We start from the raw sequence: 23,000 nt of genomic DNA on the forward strand, positions 1-23,000 counted from the left end.
GGAGAGCCCAGGGAGATAGTAGCAGCTGGGCCAAAGGAGAAATAGTATGATTGCAGCTGCACAAGTGGGCCTCAGGGAAAAGTTTGAGCACTGTTCCCTTAAGTAATGACCATCTTTTTATTGCTGAGTAGTAGTTCAGGTAGGCAATTTGATTAACTAACACTAGGGTGTTATGATAGAATGCACAAGCTATAACAAGATGTGTACAGTGTAGGAAGTTTAATTTCTGACCTAAATCTCTTCAGTTACACAAGGGGTCTAAAGCAGTGACCAGGTAAAGTACTTTTTTATGTTCAAATGGCTTCATGTGTATCTTTGCTATGAGACAAATCCTTAAGCTCCCCTTGCGGATATATTATTTTTGCTGTTTAACTTGTGGTGCTGCAAGTTAGGATTTAAAATTCTTCAACAGTAGGAGTAGGACTGTTTAGTATTGATGCTTTTAGCCATGATGAATGCTACTTCACAACCTCAAGAAGTGACAGCTTGTGGAAAACTTTGCCAGGCAATAGATGCTGATGCTCTATGATCTGAAATGTTTAGACTCTCAGGACCAAAAGAACACAATTCAATGTTGTCTTTTCAAAGCTGAGTGAGGTTTTTGACGGTCCTTGTGCATGTTTTGCATGCTCTAATATTGAAAGTTTCTAAAATCTTTGTTAGCCGTTACAATGTTGAGCCCAGAATTGGATTGAGTTGATAAAGGTTGGAAATTTACAGTTGAAATCAACTATCCAACAGAGTTTTATAGGGAACAGCTTAATACAGTGTAATTGAAAAAATGGTATTAACCTATTCACAAAACACCAGGGAAAGGTATAAATGTAACTTTATTTTTCCATAAAACATAACATCTGAGACAGAATATCTTTTCTCTAAGAAAAATAGTATTTTGCTGGATGCACATTTTCTCTTGTCTGTCAACAGACCTGGTCAATATGTGACTGCTTAGAATTTCCTACAAAGGCTAACTTCAGGATTCAGAGGGTCTACATCACGCCAATAAGGAAGCAGAATAGGTAATGCAGAAATCTTCTTTTCCAACAGGGGCCAAAGCTGAGCAGCTAAAAAATTATTTCCTACTACTGATAAATGAAGTCCATCTGATAGATAGGAAGAGAAGTCCTATAGGGGAGGAAAGGGGTGTTAATTCAAAAAACAAATAAAGGCTAACTTCATCATGCTGCATGATAAACTCTAGACACCAAATATAATCAATCTCTGTTCTAAACTTGAAAGATTATAAAATAGAAAGACAGGTAAAATGTACTGCATTCCTTATGACACTGATACCCATAAGAAAACTATCAACTGAATTAGGGTTCTGAAAATATTTTTATCTACTCTTTGTCTAGAAAGACCCACTTTACCGTAACTCAAATTACCTGCTGTGGCCAAGTTTTTCAAAAGAGTTCAAATGTGATTAAAGTACAGGTTCAAAAAAGCTCAGGAAATAGAAAGCTGAGCTCTTGAAAATCTGCCTATAAGTGTCAGAACAAAAGCTGCTAGGTATAAATCTGCCCTAAATAGAGCTACTGGTGATGGTCAGCAGTTGCACTTCAGGAAGGCTACTCATGCAAATATTTTTGCAAAGTACAGTATGGGGTGCAACAACTATCTGACTTAACAATGGACGTTCCAGTGAGGTGAGATACCAATTTATATTTAAAACAGCCATCTATTATGTCCTGTTCTGAACCCTACATTTCAGGAAAGAGGTGGACAAAGTGGAGAAGAGCAACAAAAATGATTAAAGGTCTAGAAAACATGACTGATGAAGGTAGATTGAAATACTATAATTAGGTTTATTTAGTCTGGAAAAGAGAATATTCAAAGGGGACATGGTAACAGCTTTCAAGTACCTGAGAGTTGTTACATGGAGGAGGGAGAAAAAATTGTTCTCTAACTCCTGATAGGACAAGAAGCAATTGACTTAAATTACCACAAGGGAGGTTTAGGATGGACATTAGGAAAAACTTCTTAACAGTCTAGATGGTTAAGCACTGGAATAAATTGCCTAGGGAGATTGTGGGATCTCCATAATTAGAGATTTTTAAGAGCAAGTTAGATGAGTATCTGTTAGGAATGGTCAAGAGTGTAGAGGATTGGATTTGATGACCTTGCTAGTTTTCTTCCAATTCTACAATTAGATAAATACAGTACCCAGCTGTATTTAAACAACAGCCTTACATGTTTTCCTAGCCCAATATGAAATATTCTGGATTCATGTTTCCTCCCAAATAGTGTAAACTATAATACATGATTGGCAATTAAGTTCCTCCCAAAGCTCTGAAATATTGCTTTACACAAGGCATAAGAAGCACCATACTGGTTCAGACCAATGTCAGATGTTCCAGAGGGAATGAACAGAACAGGTAATCATTAAATGATCCACTGTACTCATTCCCTGAGTCTGCTTTCTTTCACATATACTGCCACTCTCCCACCAGCATGATCTGTGCGCGCTCTCGCTCTCTCTCTCTTTATATATATAGATAGATTTCATATCGTGCTATTACTGTGTCCCATTGATTATCCTCATTTAATGAGGCACTCTAGTTCATCCATATTATTAGACTTCTAGCATTTGTATATAAACACTTTAAAAACCTGTCACTTTTTAGGGAGCTGCCATTACATGTCATAACTAAAAGGGACTCTCTTTTCATTTGATTACTTCTGATCAGCTCTTGCTTTTATTTTATCATTTTCCATCCTCTTACTAGGCCATAGAGAATCTCCATGAATAGATTCTCCCCTAAGCGATATCTGTCCGAAATGTGCTCTTCTGCACCTGTCAGCTTTTGCTAGCTCTTAGTTTAAGAACTGTTCTACAACCTTTTAAATCAATTAAGACACTTCAGCATTTTCACAAATGTCTTTTCTGAATGCCATACCTGATTATTCTTTTGCATAAGAGTCCACAGATCAAGTACCTCAGTCCCACAGTCTCTTGCGGCTTGAACACATGTTTTGGCATATTCTCCTGTGGCAGAATTGAATCGGTTTAATTTGTCACCTGTTAGAAGTTTAAAAAAAAAATTAACTGAACCAGAATACATGAATAGTCAGACTGTGTCACTACCTATTGCACATGATTTTTATTGAATGGTGAACCATTTCAAACTAACATTTGAACCTTGTAAATTTTAAAGTAAATGGGAGCTAAATCCAACCCTCTATAAGCCTTCTGTTGTAGCCTGCAGGTTTTTGAGATATTAATTTGAAAACAAACTTTGGTTTAGAAAACAGAGTTGTTGATGAGAATTAAAAGGCACTGGCACAGTTGTGTACAAACATATCTTACCACCTGCTTTGTGTTAGGCTTATCTTTAGCCTGTGCTTTTACTCCAACACCAAAGTGCATCAAATCAGCATAATTTATTTACAACTGTGAATGCTCCGATACTCCCAACATCGGAGTAAGAGATCTGAGGTCTAGTAACAAGCCTGTCTTGCATGTTCTGGGTGACACAGGACTTTTTTGCCTTAGCTTCTCATTTGTAAAATAATTTTACTAATTACTTATCTAAACAAAATGTTTTGATATTCTGGGATAAGAGTATATATAAGGTGCAAATTTATTATAAATCAGTTATGCCAGGTCAAATGCAATACTCAATTGTAAAGAAATTGACATTCCATGTGCTATGAGCACCAACTAACCAATAGTTCATATCCTCTGTTGCAATGCAGTGAAACTTTCCTATAACAATCTAACCCCTAATTGCCCACTTCATTTCAAATGACTGCCTCCAAGATGTTACCCCTTCTGCTTAAGTCTGTGCCAACGTGCATTTAGCTTAGATGCTCTCCTTTCTTCTCCAGCTCTGAAGAGCTCTGTGTAGCTCAAAAGCTTGTTCCTTCCACCAACAGAAGTTAGTTCAATAAAATGTATAACCTCCCCCACCTTCTCTCATTAAACTGAAAAGCATTTTTAGAAAATGGGACTCACTCACACCTTGTCACTAAGCCTTTACATGACACTTTTTTCAATCAGCCATCATGAATTCATCTGCTGTCAGCCTTCTCCTTATGCCCTCTAGTGCTACAGAACATCTCTGGCAGAAATCCTATGATCAATCTGACTTTTATACACAGACAAAAGGGACCACTGTGATCATCTAGTCTGACCTATACAACACAGGCCAGAACTCCCCCAAAATAATTCCTAGATCTTTTAGAAAAACATCCAAGCTTGATTTAATATTAGTAATAGGAAAGCCACACTGACCCTTGGTAAATTCTTCCAAAGGTTAGTTACTCATGGTTAAAAATTTACACCTTATTTGCTGTCTTAATTTGTCCAACAACAACTTCTAGTGATTTGATGATGTATCTTTTCACCTGTAAATAGTTAGACTGTAGTCAAGACACTTTCTAACTAGGGGTGTTAGCGGGTAACCAGTTAAATACACTTATCTTCAAAACATCCAATTTAGTCTTAGCTAACACAACTGCACTTCAGTGCTTGCAATATCCCCTAGGTATGCACTATACAAAGTCAAGGGAACAGTGGAAATACTATGGTAAGAAGAGCTAGTTATCAAAGGCAAATTCAGCTAGTTTTTTTTCTCAAGTGCAAAAACCATGGCACTGCACAGGCTGTCCAAACATACATAAGCACCTGGGGGCAATCTTTCAGCTATATCTGTTTGATCCAGATGAAGTCAGCAAAGCTATGACAGTTAACACCAATTGAGGATCAGTCTTTGATAACTAGATCTTACCACAAGGAACTAAGTAGTGATATGTCTCTGTTATAAGAGTTACTTGAACAGTACAGGAAGAAATTGATAAGACAAAGGTTTTTTCTCCTTAGACAAAGACTCGTTTTCTTGGTAGTCTCAGAACTGTACTTTTCAGAAATAAATATTGTTGCTTACCCCGATAAATGAGGAATATACTGTAACAGCAAAAAAAAAATCCAAGGTGCATCAATGCCACCTTGCTATCCTCTTCACAAAAGATGTAAAAGCACACCATAGTCAGACTACAAGATCTATAATCTAATACAGGAGCCCAGAGCTTAAATATTATCAAGACTTTAAAAAGTCATTTTTATTGATATAAAAGTGCAGCTTTTTCTACGTTACATTAATGAATAGGCCTATGAAAGTGGCAGTTTTAAAATGATGTTATTAATTATCTATCAGCTGGTCCAAATGGCTATTCCAGAGATGATCAGCAGCCTCTTTCCACTGGCACACAGAATAATATGAAGTTTGGCACAAATACAGACTGAATCCTTTGTCAATCTTGACGTCAGCAACTTGGACACCCACTATTTCTTTTTAATTGCAAAACTGGTATTATTCCTTTTACCTTTGGCAATACACTCTTTTTCCCATGCTGGCTCATAGACAGGGGGTGGTGTTATCAAAATAATTTTGTCTTCAGTAATACCTAAGGACTTCAGATATCGAACCATGCTTTTTAAATTATCAGCATATTCCTTCAATGGAATGTGTTGGTTGGGATTCACATCTGTTTAAGGAAGAAACAATTTATTTTCACATAAAACTAAGATGCCTATTGTAAATTATACAGTACCTTGTGCACACAGCATATGATTGTGCATACTTTTCTTATTCTCAATATAAAGTTCTACATGAATCATGAACTCATGAGATGTGGTGGGACAACGATACACTGCAAAATCCAAGGTATAGGAGCCAGCTAGGAAAAAATGCAAGTAAATAATTTCCTAGACATTTAAAACAATTGATGAAAAGGTGGTTTTAACAGATTAACTGCTTTTTTTAGGGATGTTAACATGTAGTCAGCTATACGATTAACCAATAAGCTGGGCTAATCAGTTAATCTTGTTGACTACATATTCTCTCCCACCCCTCCTTGCTGGCTCTGTATGAGAGGCAGCAGGGGAAGGAGGAGCTGGCTTTAAGCAGGCTTCCCACAAGCTCTGGATCTGCCTGCCCACCCCTGTGTTGCTGCCTCTGATAGAAAGGCAGCAGCATGGAGGGTGAAGGGGGCAGACTGGAGCCTATATGTGCAGGGAGCTTGCTTGTTGGCTCCATGGATACATTTGCCCCCACCCTCCTCCCCATTCTGCCTCCTACAGAGGAAACGAGGGAGGGGCCGGCAGGAGTTGGTGCTGGAGATGAGCTGCCTTAAAAGTTGGTTCCCCCCAGCACCAGCTCTGCAGTGCTACCTGCTCTCTCCCCACGTCTCTACTAGAGGCAGCAGCGCGGGGAGACAACAGAGGCTCAGGCTCACTGCAGACCGAGGCTGAACTGCAGCAGCCCCTGTCTGCAGGGGGTCTGAGCTCCACATGGACAGAGGTTGCTGCTGTGGGCCAGCCTCTGTCCACAGGGAGCTTGGACCTGCCCACGGACAAGGGCTGCTACACAGACAGCCCCCTGTCTGCGGGGAGTTCGGGCACCCCCTGGATAGGAGCTGCTGTCTCCCCATGCTTCTGCCTCTGTATCAGAGGCAGCAGTGCAGTGTGGCAGAGAGCCCGTCTACACATGGAGCTGGTCTTTAAACTGGTTCCCTGGGTGGACCAGTTCCTGCCTGCCACCCCGCACTGCTGCCTCTCATACAGAAGCAGCAGCTCAGGGTAGCAGGGGGCTCCCCGGGAATGGAGCCAGGAGTGCACTGGCTACCAGTCCTGCCCCTGGAGACTATAGAATAGTTGTGTAACCAATCATATTTCATGTGGTTACACAACCATTCAATAACACAATATGTAACATCCCTACTTTTTTGTACAATTTCCTAATTGTAATCATTAGATTTTCTAAGACTCATATTTATCTTCTAGGCTTAAGGTTTAACTACATGGAGCAGCAATGAACACAACTAGGTGGGATGTGTAAGGTAGACAAATGTGTGACATACCAATTTGTCCCTGTAAACTCTATTGGTGTGCACTAAAAGTGCCCTGGTTTCAGAGAGGTAGTCGTGTTAGTCTGTATCTGCAAAACCAACAAGAAGTCCTTTGCCACAGGACTCTCCATTTTTTTAAAAGGTTCCCTAGTATGTTTTAACATAGTACTGCTTAGAGCAGTGATCTCTAATGTTTCATGTCTAAGATCACTTTTTGAATTTAGGTGCAATCCAGGATCTATCCTGCCCCTTCTCTGAATCCTTGCCCCACTTGCACCATCCCCACCTCATTCTGTTGCTTGCTCTACTCCATCCTCACTCACTGTCACCAGGCTGGGTCAGGAGGCTGGAAGGGGATGTGGGCTGAGGGGTTTGCAGTGTGGGAGAAGTCTGAGCCTGGGGCAGTGGTTTCAGGTGCATGAAAAGATGATGGCTGCAAACTCTGGGAGAGAGCTTGGTGCAGGAATCCAGGCTGGGGCAAAGTGTTGGGGTTCGGGGGGGGGGGGGGGGTTGAAGATTATAGAGGGCACTGGGATTAGAGAATGGCTTCCTGCTGAGTAGTACTTTCTGAAGGCAGCTCCTGATCGGCAGTGCAGTAAGGCTAAGGCAGAGTCCCTGCTTGCTCTGGCCTCAAATCACTCCTGGAAGGGGCCAATATGTCCCTCTGTCCCGGCAGCAGAGCATATGGCTGTGCATGCTGCCCCTCTATGCTGGCACCACCACCTCCCTGCAGCTTCCAGTGACCACAGTTCCCTGCTCCCAGCCAACGGGCGCTACAGGGATGGTGCCTGCTGGAAGAAGCAGCACACTAGCCAGAAACCTCTGACCCCTCTGCCCCCATGGGGCTGCAAGGCTGTACTGCCTGCTTCTGGGTGCAGTGTGGGGCAGAGGCTGGCAGGGAGCAAGCTTGCCTTAGCTGCAGCCCTGCTGTACTACCGGAAAGTCCCCAGGGTCAATTGGTCGATCACAATCGATCAGTTGGCGACCTCTGCAATAGACTTTCCTTTGTCTCTCATGGAAAATAAAATAAGTCATCAAAGTCATTGTGAAAGCTGCTCCTTCCCTAACATCCAGGAAAGGACACAGAGTAAAGGCACGAACTTCCTCTTGCCTTGCCATTCTAAGTACATAGTGTTGGAGTGCTTCATTAGTGCATTTATCCTCACAACATGCCTGAGAGGCAGGGCAGGCTGATAACTGAATTGCAGCTGGGAAGCATAGGCACAGTTAGAGCCCTACCAAATGCACAGCCATAAAAACAAAACTTATTACAGACCATGAATCTGGCCTTTTATGTGGTTTTACCCTCCACTATACAGATTTCATAGGGGAGGCTAGCATTTCTCAAATTGGGGACCCAGACCTAAAAGGGAGCTGCTCAGGGGTCACAAGGTTATTTTATCAGACATGCATCTGACGAAGTGGGTCTTTGCCCACGAAAGCTTATGCTCCTACACTTCAGTTAGTCTAAAGGTGCCACAGGACTCCTCGTCGCTTTTTCAAGGTTATTTTAGTGGGTCAGGATCTCGCCAGCTTTACTTCTACGCTGCCTTCAGAGTTGGGTGGCTGGAGATTGGCCCAGCTCTGAAGCTAGTGCCCTGCCAGCAGCAGTGCAGAAGTAAGGATGACAATATCATACTATGCCACCCTTACTTCTGTGCTGCTTCCTTCAGAGCTGGATGGCTAGAGAATGGTGGCTGCTGTATAAAGACCCAACTCTGCAGGCAGCAGTACAGAAGTAACCATGGCCATACCATATCATGACATCCTTACTTAATTACTACTGGCAGTGGTAATGTCTCCAGAGCTGGGCTCCAGCCAGCTGCCCAGTGTTGAAGGTAGCATCACTGCCAACAGCTGCACAGAAGTAAGGGGAGCAGTATTGCAACGTCCCCTACAGTAACTTTGCAACACCCTCTCCCAACTCCTTTTTGGGTCAAGACCAGTGGTGGGCAATAATTTTAATGAGGGGCCACTCCAAGATATTGGCAAGTAGTCCAGGGCCACACTTCTGTGGAAGGGGTGGGCAGTCTGGGACAGAGGTTGGGTGCAGAAGGGAACTTGAGATAGGGGATTGGGATGCAGGAGGGGGTGAGAGGTCTGAGGGGGAGTTTGGGTGAAGGAGATGGCTGTGATCTGGGGCAGGCAGTATGGGTGCAGGAGAGGATTTTGGCCCAAGGGAGGGGCTTTAGGAGGGGGTACAAGGTCTGGGATGGAGTTGTGACCTGGAGAAGGGGGAAAAGGTACACAGAGGGTTTGGGTGGTGGTTTGGGACAGGTAGTCAAAGGGGAGAGAGGTGGTGGGGTGCCAGAGGCAGGCTCTGGCTGGGAGATGCTTATCTGCAGAAACCTGAGGCAGACTCTCTCATGAACGCTGCTTGCTGCTCCACATGGCTCTCCTCTGGGCATAAGGGGGGGACGGGAAAGAAGGGAGAAGGTTTTCCACACTGCCCCTGCTCCCAGCAAAAATTCTCAGCTGCTATTGCTCAGAAACTGAGAGATTGGCCAGTAGGAGCTGAGATATTTTGCTGGGGAGTAAGAACAGCATGAAAAGTCTCCCTCCTGCCTCCCCAACTGTCCAGAGAGGAGAGCAGCTGCTTTTTAAAGCATGACCTGTTCTCTGCCTAAGGGTTTTGGTGAGGTGGCTGCAGGCCGGATCTGGTGGCTTGGTAGGTGGATCCGGCCTACTGGCAGCCTCTTGCCCACCCCTGCTTAAGACCCTCTACAATTACAAAATAGTGACATTTCAGACTGAAATAGCTGAAATCATGAAATGTATGGATTGAATGGACTGAATTGGGTAAGGCCCTAGCTATAGTAAGTGATGTGTCCAATGAAGTCTATGGCTGAGCTGGGAACTGAGTCCAAGTCTCTTGAGTTCAGTGTCTAACCCATTCAGACCAAACAGAGAATGACACATTAATGTGGTTTAGAAATCACAAACCCAGTGTGTACTTCTGCTCAATATAGACAAGCCCTGAAAAAATATATTTTTCTATTAATGTTGAAAAATCCATCACAAATATGAACAAAAACATTTTAAACAAATTTCAAATCATATGCATACTTCCATTCAGTACAAGTAGTGAAGTTATGTTGAGAAGTTTAGGCGTGATGTTAACCACTCTTTATATGCGTCAACAATAAGGTACCAAAATAAATAAATACAGGCAGTCCCCGAGTTACGCGGATCCGACTTATGTTGGATCCGCAGTTACGAACGGGGCTTTTCTCGCCCCGGAGGATGGGAGCGGTGGGACGCCCAGATGCGCCGCGGTCCGCCGCCCCCGTCCTCCGGGGCGAGAAAAGCTGCTCCCCGTCTCCCTGGTCTGCAGGGAGACAGGGAGCAAAGCCTTGGAGCATGCCGGCAGCTGGACAGCCCGGGCGCGCTTGAGCTGTCCCCCTGCGGGCGTGCTCCGCGGCTTTGCTCCCCGTCTCCCGACCAGCAGACCAGGAAGATGGGGAGCAAAGCCTCGGAGCACGCCCGCAGTGGGACAGCCGCGGCGCGCCTGGGCTGTCCCGCTGCGGGCGTGCTCTACGGCTTTGCTCCGCGTCTCCCAGGTCAGCAGACCAGAGAGATGGAGCAAAGCCATGGAGGACTTGGGCGGTCCCGCCACCCCCCTCTCCCTGGTCTGCTGGAGGAGGGGTGCAGCTAGTGCCCCCCCCCCCAGCAGACCAGGCTTTTCTTGCCTACCCCTGGGGTAGAACAGCTGGGGGCTGCCGGGTTGGTCCCGCAGCGCCGCTCCGAACCAACCGGGCAGCACCCCAGCTGCTCTGCCCCAGGCGTCCTGATTCAGCTGCTGCTGGTCAGTTTCAGCAGCGGCTGAATCAGGATGCCTGGGGCAGAGCAGTGGGGTGCTGCTGGGTTGCTCCAGTAGCGCCGAGGAGCCGCGCTACTGGAGCAACCCAGCAGCACCCCAGCTGCTCTGCCCCAGGCGTCCCCAAGTCAGCCGCTGCTGAAACTGACCAGCGGCTGACTACAGGAAGCCCGAGGCAGAGTTGCTCTGCCCCAGGCTTCCTGGAATCAGCCGCTGATCAGTTTCAGCAGCAGATGACTTGGGGACGCCTGGGTTTCTTAAGTTGAATCTGTATGTAAGTCAGAACTGGCGTCCTGATTCAGCCGCATTTGAAACTGATCAGTTTCAGCAGCGGCTGACGCCAGTTCCGACTTACATACAGATTCAACTTAAGAACAAACCTACAGTCCCTATCTTGTACGTAACCCGGGGACTGCCTGTACATAAATACATAAAAATATATAAATACACACATACATACACACTAAAATAAGGGTGAAAATATAAGAATGTTATGTGCAGACAGAATATAATAGCCCACAGTAATTTATTGTTGCTAAAAGTCTGTGGATCCTACAGAGAACTAGTCCCACTGTTGACTTTATAATTATCATCAGAATATTTCTTAGTACACATTTCTTTAACAGAGCCTGGAAGGCATTCTGCTGTTCCTTTTCTCACACTGTGACTACATTTTCTATCAGTCAGTTATTACAAAGCTATTTTTGAAAGAATAAATGGCAGTAAGGCACCCAACTCCAGATGAAAGTCCAAGAGAGTTGTTACATGCTTAGCAGTCATTTGTGCCTTTTTGAAAATATCTTCCATAGACTCACATGTTCCTTACCTCAATTCACTTTTGCTTTTGGGAAAGTAAAATGAAAACATGCATGTTCCATTTAAACATTGCTCTGGGATGGAGCTGGGGGTGAGAGGTTCAGTATGAAAACTGCCCTGGGCGGAGAGGACTATGTCAGCTCTCTTTCACTGCAAAAGCCTGTGGGTAGGTAAGAAGTGCCTCTCCGTGGCTGCTGCATTTCCAGTGGACACAGGCAGGGGAGGGATGCAGGTCCCCTGGCTGAGGCAGGTCCAGATTCATCTGCCCCCTGCACTCCCCAGCCGGAGTGAGGAATGCAGAAAACTGTGCACTTCCCCTTTGTCAGGGACTGAGGGGAAATAGCCATGTTCCTGTATGAATCTGGGGGAGGGTGTATGTGTGTGTGTGGGAGCTTCAGCCTCCTCCCCACAAAGGGCACCTGGGAGGTGGGAGGCTTGGAGTTGGGGCATTCCTGGATGGGGGAGGAGGGCACACCCCCAGCCATCCACTTTCATCTGCCTGGTGATTCTGTTTCTTTTCTGTATGGTTGTATGAAAAGCAATCCCATTTTAAGCACATCCCATTTTCCTGGCATAACCAAACACTTACTTTGCTTTAAGTACAGGCAGTCCCCGACTTACGCGGATCCGACTTACGTCGGATCCGCACTTACGAACGGAGCTTTCTCGCCCCGGAAGTCGGGGCGAGAAAGCCCCGTTCGTAAGCTGCTCCGGTGCCCCTGGTCTGCTGGAGACTGTCTCCAGCAGACCAGGGGCACCGGGCGGGTTCCCGCGCTTCTGAGGCTTTGCCAGAGCAAAGCCCCAGAAGCGCAGGGAACCGCTGCTGCTGCCCCTTGAGACCCGGTGCCTGTGGTCTGCTGGGGACGGTCCCCAGCAGACCACAGGCGCCCGGACTGAAGCCGCAGCTGCGGGGGGTCCCGTGCCTCTGAGGCTTTGCCAGAGCAAAGCCTCAGAGGCGCGGGGAACCGCCGCTGCTGCCGCTTCTTGACTGAAGCGGCAGCAGCGGCGGTTCCCCGCGCCTCTGAGGCTTTGCTATGGCAAAGCCTCAGAGGCGCGGGACCCCCCGCGGCTGCGGCTTCAGTCCGGGCGCCTGTGGTCTGCTGGGGACCGTCCCCAGCAGACCACAGGCACCGGGTCTCAAGGGGCAGGCACCCAGACTGAAGCCGCAGCCGCGGCGGGGTCCCTCGCCTCTGAGGCTTTGCCAGAGCAAAGCCTCAGAGGCGCGGCACCCCGCTGCTGCTGCGGCTCTGCTCCCCGTGTCCCTGGTCTGCTGGGGGGGGGACGCAGCTAGTGTGCTCCCCCCCCCAGCAGACCAGGCTTTTGTTTTGGACTCTGGGGCAGAGCAGCTGGGGCGCTGCCGATTGGTCCTGCAGCGCCCATGGGCACTACTGGACCAACCCGGCAGCACCCCAGCTGCTCTGCCCCAGGTCCTGATTCAGCCGCTGCTGGTCAATTTCAGCAGCGGCTGAATCAGGACGCCTGGGGCAGAGTAGATGGGGTGCTGCTGGGTTGGTCCAGTAGCACCCCAGCTGCTCTGCCCCAGGCGTCCCCAAGTCAGCTTCTGCTGAAACTGACCAGCGCTGACTACAGGAAGCCCCAGGCAAAGTTGCTCTGCCCCGGGCTTTCTGGAATCAGCTGCTGATCAATTTCAGCAGCAGCTGACTTGGGGAAGCCTGGGGTTCTTAAGTTGATTCTGTATGTAAGTCAGAACTGGCGGTCAGTTTCAGCAGTGTCTGAATCTGGACGCCAGTTCCGACTTACATACAGATTCAACTTAAGAACAAACCTACAGTCCCTATCTTGTACGTAACCCGGGGACTGCCTGTAATGCTAAAAAGGTGTATAATGAATCTGGTGATCCTAGCTCTTATTAATTAAGAGGAGGTCTTCAACAAAGAGACTCTCTCAAATTTGTAGTATATTTATCCAAAGAAAGAGCAACAAAAATAAAAGTACACATGAAATTTAGATGATTAATGGTAGACTACTTCAGTGAACTTTTTTTTTTTAATCAAGAGTGCACTGTTAAACAAGAACTGACAGAGCAGCACCAGAAGAAAATATTAACTCCCTTATGTCCCACTCTGGTAATCGCTATCCAACATATTATATTTTTTAAAACTTGTTTTAAGACAACAATTGAGAGAGGAAAAAATGAAAATTAACTTACCTTTTAAAGCACTGTCATTAGCACCAAAGAAGATAGTAACTGCAATAGTATTTTCAGCATCAGAACTTTTGCTGATCAATCTGGGAAGAATTATGTTAGCCCATCTGGTATTGTAGCCTGACAGTCCACGATTTAAAACATCACATTTTCTGAAATGAACACAAATAACATGAAGAAAAAATCCCTGTCAAAGATCAAAACTTTAGAAATTTAAAAATATTAAATCTGGATACCTGCCTTAAAGCTCTCTATCCCTCTAAAAGCAACTAGATTACATAGTGGAGAGTAGGATAATTCAATATGTGTAGTGTATGTATAAAGTATGTGTGTGATGCTTAAGTCTAAATATATAGGTTCTAATCCTGCAATCTGATTTTCATGGGCACAAAGATCTGTGTGAATACAGAATCAGGGCAATAATTACTCAACCTCTGTAGTAGCCTTTAATAAGAAATAATACATATTGAGGAGAAAGTACTGAGACATTCCCTATTATCCTTTTAAAAAAATAAATACTGATTTTTTTTTCTAAAAAAATTGGAAAATCATTTATTGCAGGAAAGCTGGTTGGCCTTCTTTCATCCTAAACATTTCATTTAAAACACAAACTTGGACATGTCTCACCTGACTAGTTTCTGAGCAAGCAATACTCCCCAACCATTGTCCTGAAAGGAAAACTAAATGAAAGGGACATAGTTTAGATATTAACTAAAACATATTTAGGATTACAAATTAGCATTTCACCTGTCACTCTACTTCTTCCCTGCATTTTTTATTGTCTTTTCTCCTCACCCATCAAATTTAACTGGCCTTTGTTTTTACATGACCTTTCATCTTCTGAAGGGTAGGCCATTAGTGTGTCCTTAATGCTTCTGTCCAATCCCCAAACATTTTTATTGCATTAGGAAACAGTACACATTAGGAGAACGGCACATGCTCCTGTCAAAACTATCACTGATTTCAGTCTGTGGGCCTAAGAACGGTGTAGCATCAAGGCCTACATAGGTAAATCAACTAAGTATGTTACAAGTGACTTATTGATGCCAAAGACAACTTCTGATTATTTCTAAATGTAGCTTTAATTGCAGAACATATGCATCTGTTACCTAATACTTAAAGGAATACAACTATAAACTGTATTTTAAAAAGATTCCATAATTGTTACCAAACCTCTGTACCTTTTATTAATGACTTTGCATTTGTCTATAAAATCTTTTTATATAATGCTAATTTTAATTAACAAACAGTAGTTACCAACTGATAACACAGCCAAACTGAACACAAGTAGACAGCCATTACTCATAAAGAATCAATCACTAATCTAATCAGTTTGTGTACACAGTGGGTTGCATTAAATGTAATTCTTATATGTGCATTGTGTTCAGCTTACATGTACAGAGCTAGGTTGCCATTTAGACCATATTGATCCGGCAGCTAGGTCAGTTAAAATGTACTGTTTGGGGACTCTCTTTCTGCTCTCAATCATATTTTTCCTGACTGAGACATTGTCAGGTTACTCAGTTAACTACTTCCAGCAAGCGAATTTACAGAACTGCTGCAAATCAGGGCCAAATCCACTTACATCATACCACCAAGTATGTAGATTCTAAAATTCTTTCTCTAATGAAGAGAAACTCAATGGGTAAAGTAATGACCAAGTGCTGATTTCTGAACTCAGATAAATGTGCCCACACCCAGTATCTGAGAGTAGAAAGCAACTTTGACTTCCTGTTTTCCCTATTAGTTGACAACCAAAATAGAGAGTTAGGTTTTATAAAGCAGTTCTCACAAGAGAATCCAGGATGGAAAGTTATATAATTGAAGACTGAAGAATAAAAGCACGGAAGATATACATAATCATTAGCCACATCTACTGAAGTTCTAGCTCCAACTAGGATATTAAGGACTAGTCGACTATCTGATAAGCAAATGCTTATCAGATAGTTGCATTGACTAGTCGATCCCCCTGCTGCCTCTATCAGATAGAGGCAGCAAAGAAGGTCGGGGAAGGGGGTACTTCAAAGTGGCAGCACTGCACAAAGCCCATACCGAGCTTTGTGCGGTGCTGCCACTTTGAAACACATTTCAAAGCAGCGCTGCAAAGAGCTGACCCGAGGCTCCTTGGAGCACTGCCTCTTTAAGGGGCAGTGCTGCATGGAGCCCAGGGCCAGCTATGTGCAGCACTACCCCTCTGAAACACAGAGGTGGCATTTCAAAGGGGCAATGCTGCACAGCTGATCCCTGGCTCAGCTGTGTGGCACTGCCCCTTTGAAACACCACCTCGGTGATTCAAAGCAGCAGTGCCGCACAGCTGACCTCGGGTTCTGTGCAGTGCTGTCCCTTTGAAACACTGCCACAGCGTTTCAAAGAGACGGTGCTGTTTTGAAACACCGAGGCGGCATTTCAAACCCCTGCCGCATGGAGCCTGGGGTCAGCTGGGGAATCCTCAGCTGACCCTGGACTCTGCATGGCATTTCAAAGTGACAGCGCAGCATGGAGCCTGGGGTCAACTCTGAGTCCCCTGTTGATCCCGGGCTCCATGCGGGCGCTTCCGCTTTGAAATGCACAAGAGCCCCCGCTGGGGAGTCTTGTGCATTTCAGACACAAGCCTCTGTACAGCCCGGAATCAGCGGGACTTCCTGCCGGCCCTGGGCTGCACGCAGAGTTGTGCAGTTCAAAGGAGGAATTAGACTAGTCGAGTAGTCGATGGAAATTCCATTGACTACTCGACTAGAAAATTACTCGATACTTAACATCCTTAGCTCCAACATGTAACCTATGGCAATTCTTACAGAAAAGAATTTCCCTTAGTGCCCTGAAAATTCCACCAGCAGTGACATACTCTGCTCAAGGCAACGCAGAGGCGCTTTTTTGGGGAGCCACAACTACAATATTTCAAATGATACCAGATTAGATCACACTTCCTCTTCAATTACATATCCTCATACATAAGAATGGCCATACTGGGTCAGAGCAACGGTCCATCCAGCCCAGAACCCTGTCTTCCAACAGTGGCCAATACCAGCTGCCCCAGAGGGAGGGGACACACCAGATAATCCTCACGTGATCCCTTCCCTGTCAGCCACCTCCAGACAAACACAGGCTAAGGATACCATTTCTACTCATCCAGGTTAATAGCCATTGATGGACCTAACCTCCATGAATCTATCTAGCTATTTTTTGAACCCTGTTAAAAGTCCTAGCCTTCACTACATTCTCTGGCAAGGAGTTCAACAGGTTGACTATGCGCTGAGTGAAGAAAATCTTCCTTTTGTTTGTTTTAAACCTGCTACCTATTAATTTCATTTGGTGACCCTTAGTTCTTATTGTGGGAATAAGTAAATAACTTTTCTGTATTCACTCTTTCCACACCCATTATGATTTTATAGACCTCTATCATATCCCCCCTTAATCTCTTCTTTTCTAAGATGAAAAGTCCAAGTCTTCATATAGGACTGATTCCAAATCCCTAATAATTTTTGTTTCCCTTTTCTGAACCTTTTCTGATATGTATCATTTTTCACTTTTAAGATAAAAACAATCTTAATCAATGGCAGCTGCTCTAACACAGCCCAGGTCAATGCTTAACAAATGCTTGGTGCTCACTGAAAATTCAAACTAGAATAAAAACTGGGTGGCCAAGCATTTCTTAGAGATGCACTTTTAATCTGACAAACCACTTACAGTTGCTAGCAGTGATTCTGTAGATAAAATCAGAATTTTACATTGGCACTATGAGCACCTAATCTCAGGACACACAAGGCAAATAATCTCCTTGGTCTAGTCTGCTGGTATTCAAAATCTGCTATATTTCCTAGTTAAAGACAAGTGGTACAGAGAGCTTGTGGGCAATCTAGCTTAGTGAGTGGGACACGAGTGGCCCTCCTTTATCTCAATGGGCCGCGAGAGTGTTGTAACCAAGACAGTCTCCCAGGACAGGGTAGTTTTGCTAACTGCACTTGCATACTTAGAACTGGAAGGGTGTGCCAAGTGAATAGTAGTAGTCATTTAATTGGATGCAAAGGGAGCATGTGGCTTTTACACTGTTGATGTGTGCAATCAACACACGTCTCACTTCCCATGTCCTTGCTTTATATGCATGGCACTTTAGCAATACTGGTACAAAAACAGGGACATGGATGAAAACCAGCAGAATCTAGCAACCCCCTGCACGAACAATGTAAAACAAAATGTCTTGTCGGTGGCCTGATGGGCCACATGTGGCCCTTGGTCTGAAGACTGACAACCACTATTGTGGCCTCTGAAAACTATGCCAGGCACAAAAGACATGGAAATAGACATGAGCACACCTGTTATACACAACGTACTCTAGAAAAATTAGCATGACGAGTTTAAGCATGGCCACAAGGATGCAGGGAAATATATATGGCACATTAGGTAAGAACAGAGCTGGATTTCTAATTAGGCACATTAGGCATGTACCTAGGGGCATCAAAGTTAAAAGTGGGTTAAAAGTTTCATTTTTTAATGGAAAACACAAAGGTCAGCTGTAGGCAGGGATAGGGGGAGGACTGAAGATGCTGTGCCTAAGGGCATTAGAAATGTATGGAGCCATTAGTTGTGTATGGAACACAGACCCAAGGTGCAGGAGGCTACTGGATGTGTATATGGGGCTTATATATGGGACACATGGACATCAGGTATATGGGGCCACATATGGGGCTGCTCCATTAGCTGCATTGGGGTGGGGGTCTGGGTTACAGACACAAAATGCATGAAGTCTTTAGGTTAGGGGTGTGTGGATTATAGACATGAGGTGCAAGAAGCCATCAGGTGAGGGGGAGTGGGACACAGACACGAGGTATAGGACAGGATGCCACTGGGTGAGGGATATCACAATGTACAGGAGGCCCATGAGTGTGCAGGGTATGGGACAGGATGCCACTGAATGAGGGGGGCTATGGGATACAGACACACAGGCTACATCTACACTGGCATGATTTTCCGGAAAGGCTTTTAACTGAAAACTTTTCCGTTAAAAGCATTTTCGGAAAAGCGCGTCTAGATTGGCAGGACGCTTTTCCGGAAAAGCGTCCTGCCAATCTAGACGCGCTTTTCCGCAAAAAAGCCCCGATCATCATTTTCGCAATCGGGGCTTTTTTGCGGAAAACACTACTGTGCCGTTTACACTGGCCCTTTTCCGGAACAGTTTTCCGGAAAAAGACTTTTGCCCGAAAGGGAGCAGCATAGTTTTTCCGGAAAAGCACTGATGATTTTACATTAGATTGTCAGTGCTTTTCCAGAAATTCAAGCGGCCAGTGTAGACAGCTGGCAAGTTTTTCCGGAAAAGCAGCTGATTTTCCGGAATAACTTGCCAGTGTAGACACAGCCACAAAGTATAGGACAGGAGGCTATTAGGTGCTTGGGGTGGAACACAGAGATGAGGTGCAGGAGGCCACTGGGTGTGGGGTGGTGGGACACAGAAATGAAATGGCATTAGGTGTGTGTGTGGGGGGGAGGGCAGAGAGAGAAGGTGCAGGACACTGGATGCGGGGGGGTACAGAGAGGAGGTGCAGGAGGCCAGTGTGTGTGGAGGGAGGGGGCGGGGTACAGAGAGGAGGCACAGGAGGCCAGTGGGTTCAGGGGAGGGGAGCACAGAGAGGAGGCTCAGGAGGCTGGTGGGGCAGTGGGCAGGCAGAGAGAGGAAGGTCAGGAGGACACACAGAGAGGAGGCTCAGGAAGCCAGTGGGTGCAGGGTGTGTGTGTGTGCGCACAGAGAGGAGATGCAAAAAGCCAGTGGGGAGGGGTGGGGGGCAGAGAGAGGAGGTGCAGGACACTGGGTGCGGGCAAGCACAGAGAGGAGGGGCAGGAGGCAGGTGGGTGGGGGGGGGGACCACAAAGAGAGGAGGTGCAGGACCACTGGGTGCGGGGTGGGGGAAACAGAAAGGAGATGCTGGAGACCAGTGAGTGTGGGGGGGGAGGGGCACAGAGAGAGGACGCGCAAGAGGACACTGAGTGTGGGACAGAGGAGGCGCAGGAGGCCAGTGGGTACGGGAGGAGGCACAGGTACCAGACACAGGCCAGTGGATGCAGGGGGGCGGCACAGAGAGGAGGTGCAGGAGGCTGGAGGGTGCGGGGGGAGGGCAAAGAGGCAGCGCAGGAGGCCAGTGGGTGCAAGGGGGGGAAGGCAGTTACAAGGTGCAGAAGGCTGGTGGGAGGTCACCGTTGGGGTGAGGCAGGTGGGTGTGGGAGGTGGCGCCAGTTACGAGGCGCGGGAGGCCGGTAGGAGCGGCGGGGGGGGCAGTTACGAGGCGCGGGAGGCCGGTAGGGGTGGCGGGGTGGGGCAGGCGCGGGAGGGGTGTGGGGGGTGGGGCAGTTACGAGGCGCGGGAGGCCGGTGGGGGTGGCGGGGTGGGGCAGTTACGAGGCGCGGGAGGCCGGTAGGGGTGGCGGGGTGGGGCAGTTACGAGGCGCGGGAGGCCGGTAGGGGTGGCGGGGGGGGGCAGTTACGAGGCGCGGGAGGCCGGTAGGGGTGGCGGGGTGGGGCAGTTACGAGGCGCGGGAGGCCGGTGGGGGCGGCGGGGGGGGGGGGGCACGAGGCCGGGGGAGGCGGGGTGGGGCAGTTACGAGGCGCGGGAGGCCGGTAGGAGCGGCGGGGGGGGGGGGGGGGGGGCAGTAGGGCCGGGGGCGGCGGGGGGGGGGGGGGGGCAGTGGGGCGGGGGTGGGGCAGTTACGAGGCGCGGGAGGCCGGTAGGAGCGGCGGGGGGGGGGGGGCAGCGGTAGGGATGGCGGGGGGTGGGGCAGTTACGAGGCGCGGGAGGCCGGTGGGGGCGGCGGGGGGGGGCAGTTACGAGGCGCGGGAGGCCGGTGGGGTGGGGCAGTTACGAGGCGCGGGAGGCCGGTGGGGGCGGCGGGGTGGGGCAGTTACGAGGCGCGGGAGGCCAGCGACCGCCGGCGGCTGCAGGGATACAGGACGCGGGGGACCCGGCTATGGAGCTTGTGCGAGCCGCGGCGCGGGGGGGGGCCGGCCCGGCGAGCGGAGGGTCAGTGCCTGGGAGCTCCTCGGGGGCGGCAGGAACGGGCGGGCGGGGCCCCGCTACCTCGGTGATGGAGTCTCCGAGCAGCACAACGCGGGGCCAGGGCAGCGCCGCCGCCATTGCAGCCGCCCGCGGGAGCCAGCCGGACATCCGGGCACGCCTCGCCTCGCCTCGCCGCCCTGCCGGCTCTGGCGCCCGTCCGGGCCTCCAGCCGGGGGCCGCTGCCGTCAGGCTCCCCCGCCCCATGGTGGTGCCTGAGCAGCTGCTCTGTGGAGACGCTGGGTCCAGGGCCCGCCCCATGCCCCGGGGTACAAGAAATTCTTCATCCTGCACTTTAGAGGGGTAGCGAGTTAGTCTGTAACAGGAAACACTTAGAAAGCAACAAATAGACCAGCAGCACTGTAAAGACCAACACAACATGTAGATGGTATTGAGAGTTCAGCTCGAAGAATAAATAAGGGAAGAAGGGATTGGGAGGAGGGAGAGGAGAAGGAAAAAATTGAAGAGAAAGAAAAAAAGACAGTGATCTGGATTTCCAACACTCCAGTCATATGAAGTGGGCTGTGCCCAGGAAAGCTCATGATACCATCTACATGTTTTGTTAGTCTTTAAAGCACTACTAGACTATTTCTTGTTTAAGTTTTTCATCCTACACTGTCAGTGTGAGGTGCCAGCTGCTGTGTCAGACTCTAAATCTTCAGGGTTATGCCCTGCTATGCAAAGTGCATAAACTCATCCCCCACTTGATAGCAACAGCCCATATATTTTCCTTCTAGGAGAGATACACATCCCCACAACCTGCTTGGGCTACAGAACACACAGCAGAAACATCAAATAGTCATCTACAAAGAAGAGGTTCTTGCCATTTCGATGCCAAAGCCTATGATCATCTACTTTGATATCCTGTAGTACATATTCATGTAGTACAGTGCCTACACCTAACACTAACGGCAGTTTAATGCAAGCAGTTAGTAAAAGTTATTTAGTTACATTCCCTACACCATTTTGGATCTCAACTGTTTATTTCCTCTCCCTAATTAAAGTATTTCTTCTCTTGGGAAATTCTAAGGAAGTCTTAGAGAAGACCACAATCAGGAACAGTAAATCATTGATTGAAGATTGAGATTTGGAAATGTTTTTCTAATTTGACAGAAGCAGCTGTGTTAAAAATTAAAAAGCATTCTATGAACCAGTCTGAAAATCAATGTATTGAAATACTCAAACAAATGATTAAATATAAAAGGATAATTTCACATACTTCAGTTCATTCTTAATTTCTCTTGTTCATGAACAGCATTCTACCCAAAAACAATTATCTTCTTTTTCCATTGAATAAACTGTGATTTCCTCTTAAGTTTTTATGAACCATAAAACAGCATGACTCAAACATATGTTTGTTGCTCAAGATAGAAGTGTTATTCAGGCTGTCAACATAGCTCATGGGAAGTTAACTTTTTGCTGACTATGCAGTAGTCAATATTAACCCTGCCACAGACGCTATATTAAAAAAATCAGTGACTTTAATACTACATTGATGGGCTTTATAGAAAAATTATAGATGGTAAAAAAGGAGCGTAAAAATAGATTATAATCTGGTGAGAAATGTTATCTAAACATTTTAATGCACAACAGACATTGTATCTGAAATCCTTTACAGTATCATTAAACTAAAATATTTCAAAGAGGATTTCTTTTTAACAAAATGTTAAAAGCACTTATCAATCTTTATGAAGAATTTTTTTTTTTAATCTTTCTCTCATTAGTTGGGAGAGGTAGAACCTGAACCCCGCTTGCTCTGGGTTCCTTGCACCGCCTCTCCATTTTTGTTGAAAAAACAAAATAAGTCCCTCCTCTCCCCCAGAGCCAGGCACCCCCAACCTAATGCCTCTTCCTCCCTCCCAGAGCCAGGCACTCCCAGCCCAATGCCTCCCACAACCTAATACCTCCCCTCTCCCCCAGAGCCAGGCCCTCCCAACCTAATACCTTCCCTCCTCCCCTACAGCCAGGCACTCCCAGTGCCCCAAACCTAATACCTGGATCCAGGAGTGTCCGTTACCACTGCCACACATTGATTCCTCAGGCGCACTAGGGTGGCATGAGCACAGCTGCCAGCTGTGAGTGTGTGCTGGGCGCAGAGTGGCCCGGCTGGCTGTAAGTGTGTGTGCAGAGCGCCCAGTGCAGAGCGGCCCGGCCGGCTGTGAGCACGTGCTCGGTGCTGTGCGCAGAGTGGCCCCAGCCGTGAGCAATCGCTGCAGCACAGAGCAGCCCAGCCAGCTGTGATCTGCACTCGGCCACGTGCTCCGAGCAGCCAGTGGGCTGCACTTTATTCCTTTCTAAAAATGTACTGGTGG

The 23,000-nt window shown here is 47.1% G+C and overlaps 1 protein-coding gene across 3 annotated transcripts; it reads right to left on the reverse strand.

Annotated features, from left to right (window-relative positions):
* Positions 1–812: 812 nt before the first annotated feature.
* On the reverse strand, positions 813–22,824 carry IAH1 (isoamyl acetate hydrolyzing esterase 1 (putative)). 3 transcript variants are annotated; one of them, XM_014573868.4, is made up of 6 exons: positions 22,683–22,824; positions 14,277–14,329; positions 13,653–13,801; positions 5,326–5,487; positions 2,898–3,019; positions 813–1,125 (listed from the first exon to the last, which is right to left on the reverse strand). In XM_014573868.4, exons 1-6 carry the CDS (start codon positions 22,716–22,718, stop codon positions 949–951), a joined length of 699 nt encoding a protein of 232 aa, XP_014429354.1. In that variant the 5' UTR covers positions 22,719–22,824; the 3' UTR covers positions 813–948. The 3 variants fall into 3 exon arrangements, with proteins under 3 accessions (XP_014429354.1, XP_075779632.1, XP_089633179.1); XM_075923517.2 differs by lacking the exon at positions 22,683–22,824 and adding an exon at positions 20,713–20,870; XM_089777053.1 differs by lacking the exons at positions 5,326–5,487; positions 22,683–22,824 and adding an exon at positions 20,713–20,900.
* Positions 22,825–23,000: the final 176 nt, after the last annotated feature.

The sequence above is a fragment of the Pelodiscus sinensis genome, chromosome 3 (genome assembly GCF_052426305.1).
Source record: "Pelodiscus sinensis isolate ZL-2025 chromosome 3, ASM5242630v1, whole genome shotgun sequence".
NCBI lineage: Eukaryota > Metazoa > Chordata > Testudines > Trionychidae > Pelodiscus > Pelodiscus sinensis.

What these genes read in the sequence shown, in the direction of transcription:
- IAH1 (XM_075923517.2), bottom strand. Translation starts at nt 20,799, where the DNA reads ATGTCCGGCTGGCTCCCGCGGGCGGCTGCAATGGCGGCGGCGCTGCCC. An exon ending in AAAAGAGTGTATTGCCAAAG is followed by an intron (nt 3,020 to 5,325) that starts GTAAAAGGAATA and finishes AACTTCTAACAG; the next exon opens with GTGACAAATTAAACCGATTC. An exon ending in TTATGCAAAAGAATAATCAG is followed by an intron (nt 1,126 to 2,897) that starts GTATGGCATTCA and finishes CCTCCCCTATAG; the next exon opens with GACTTCTCTTCCTATCTATC.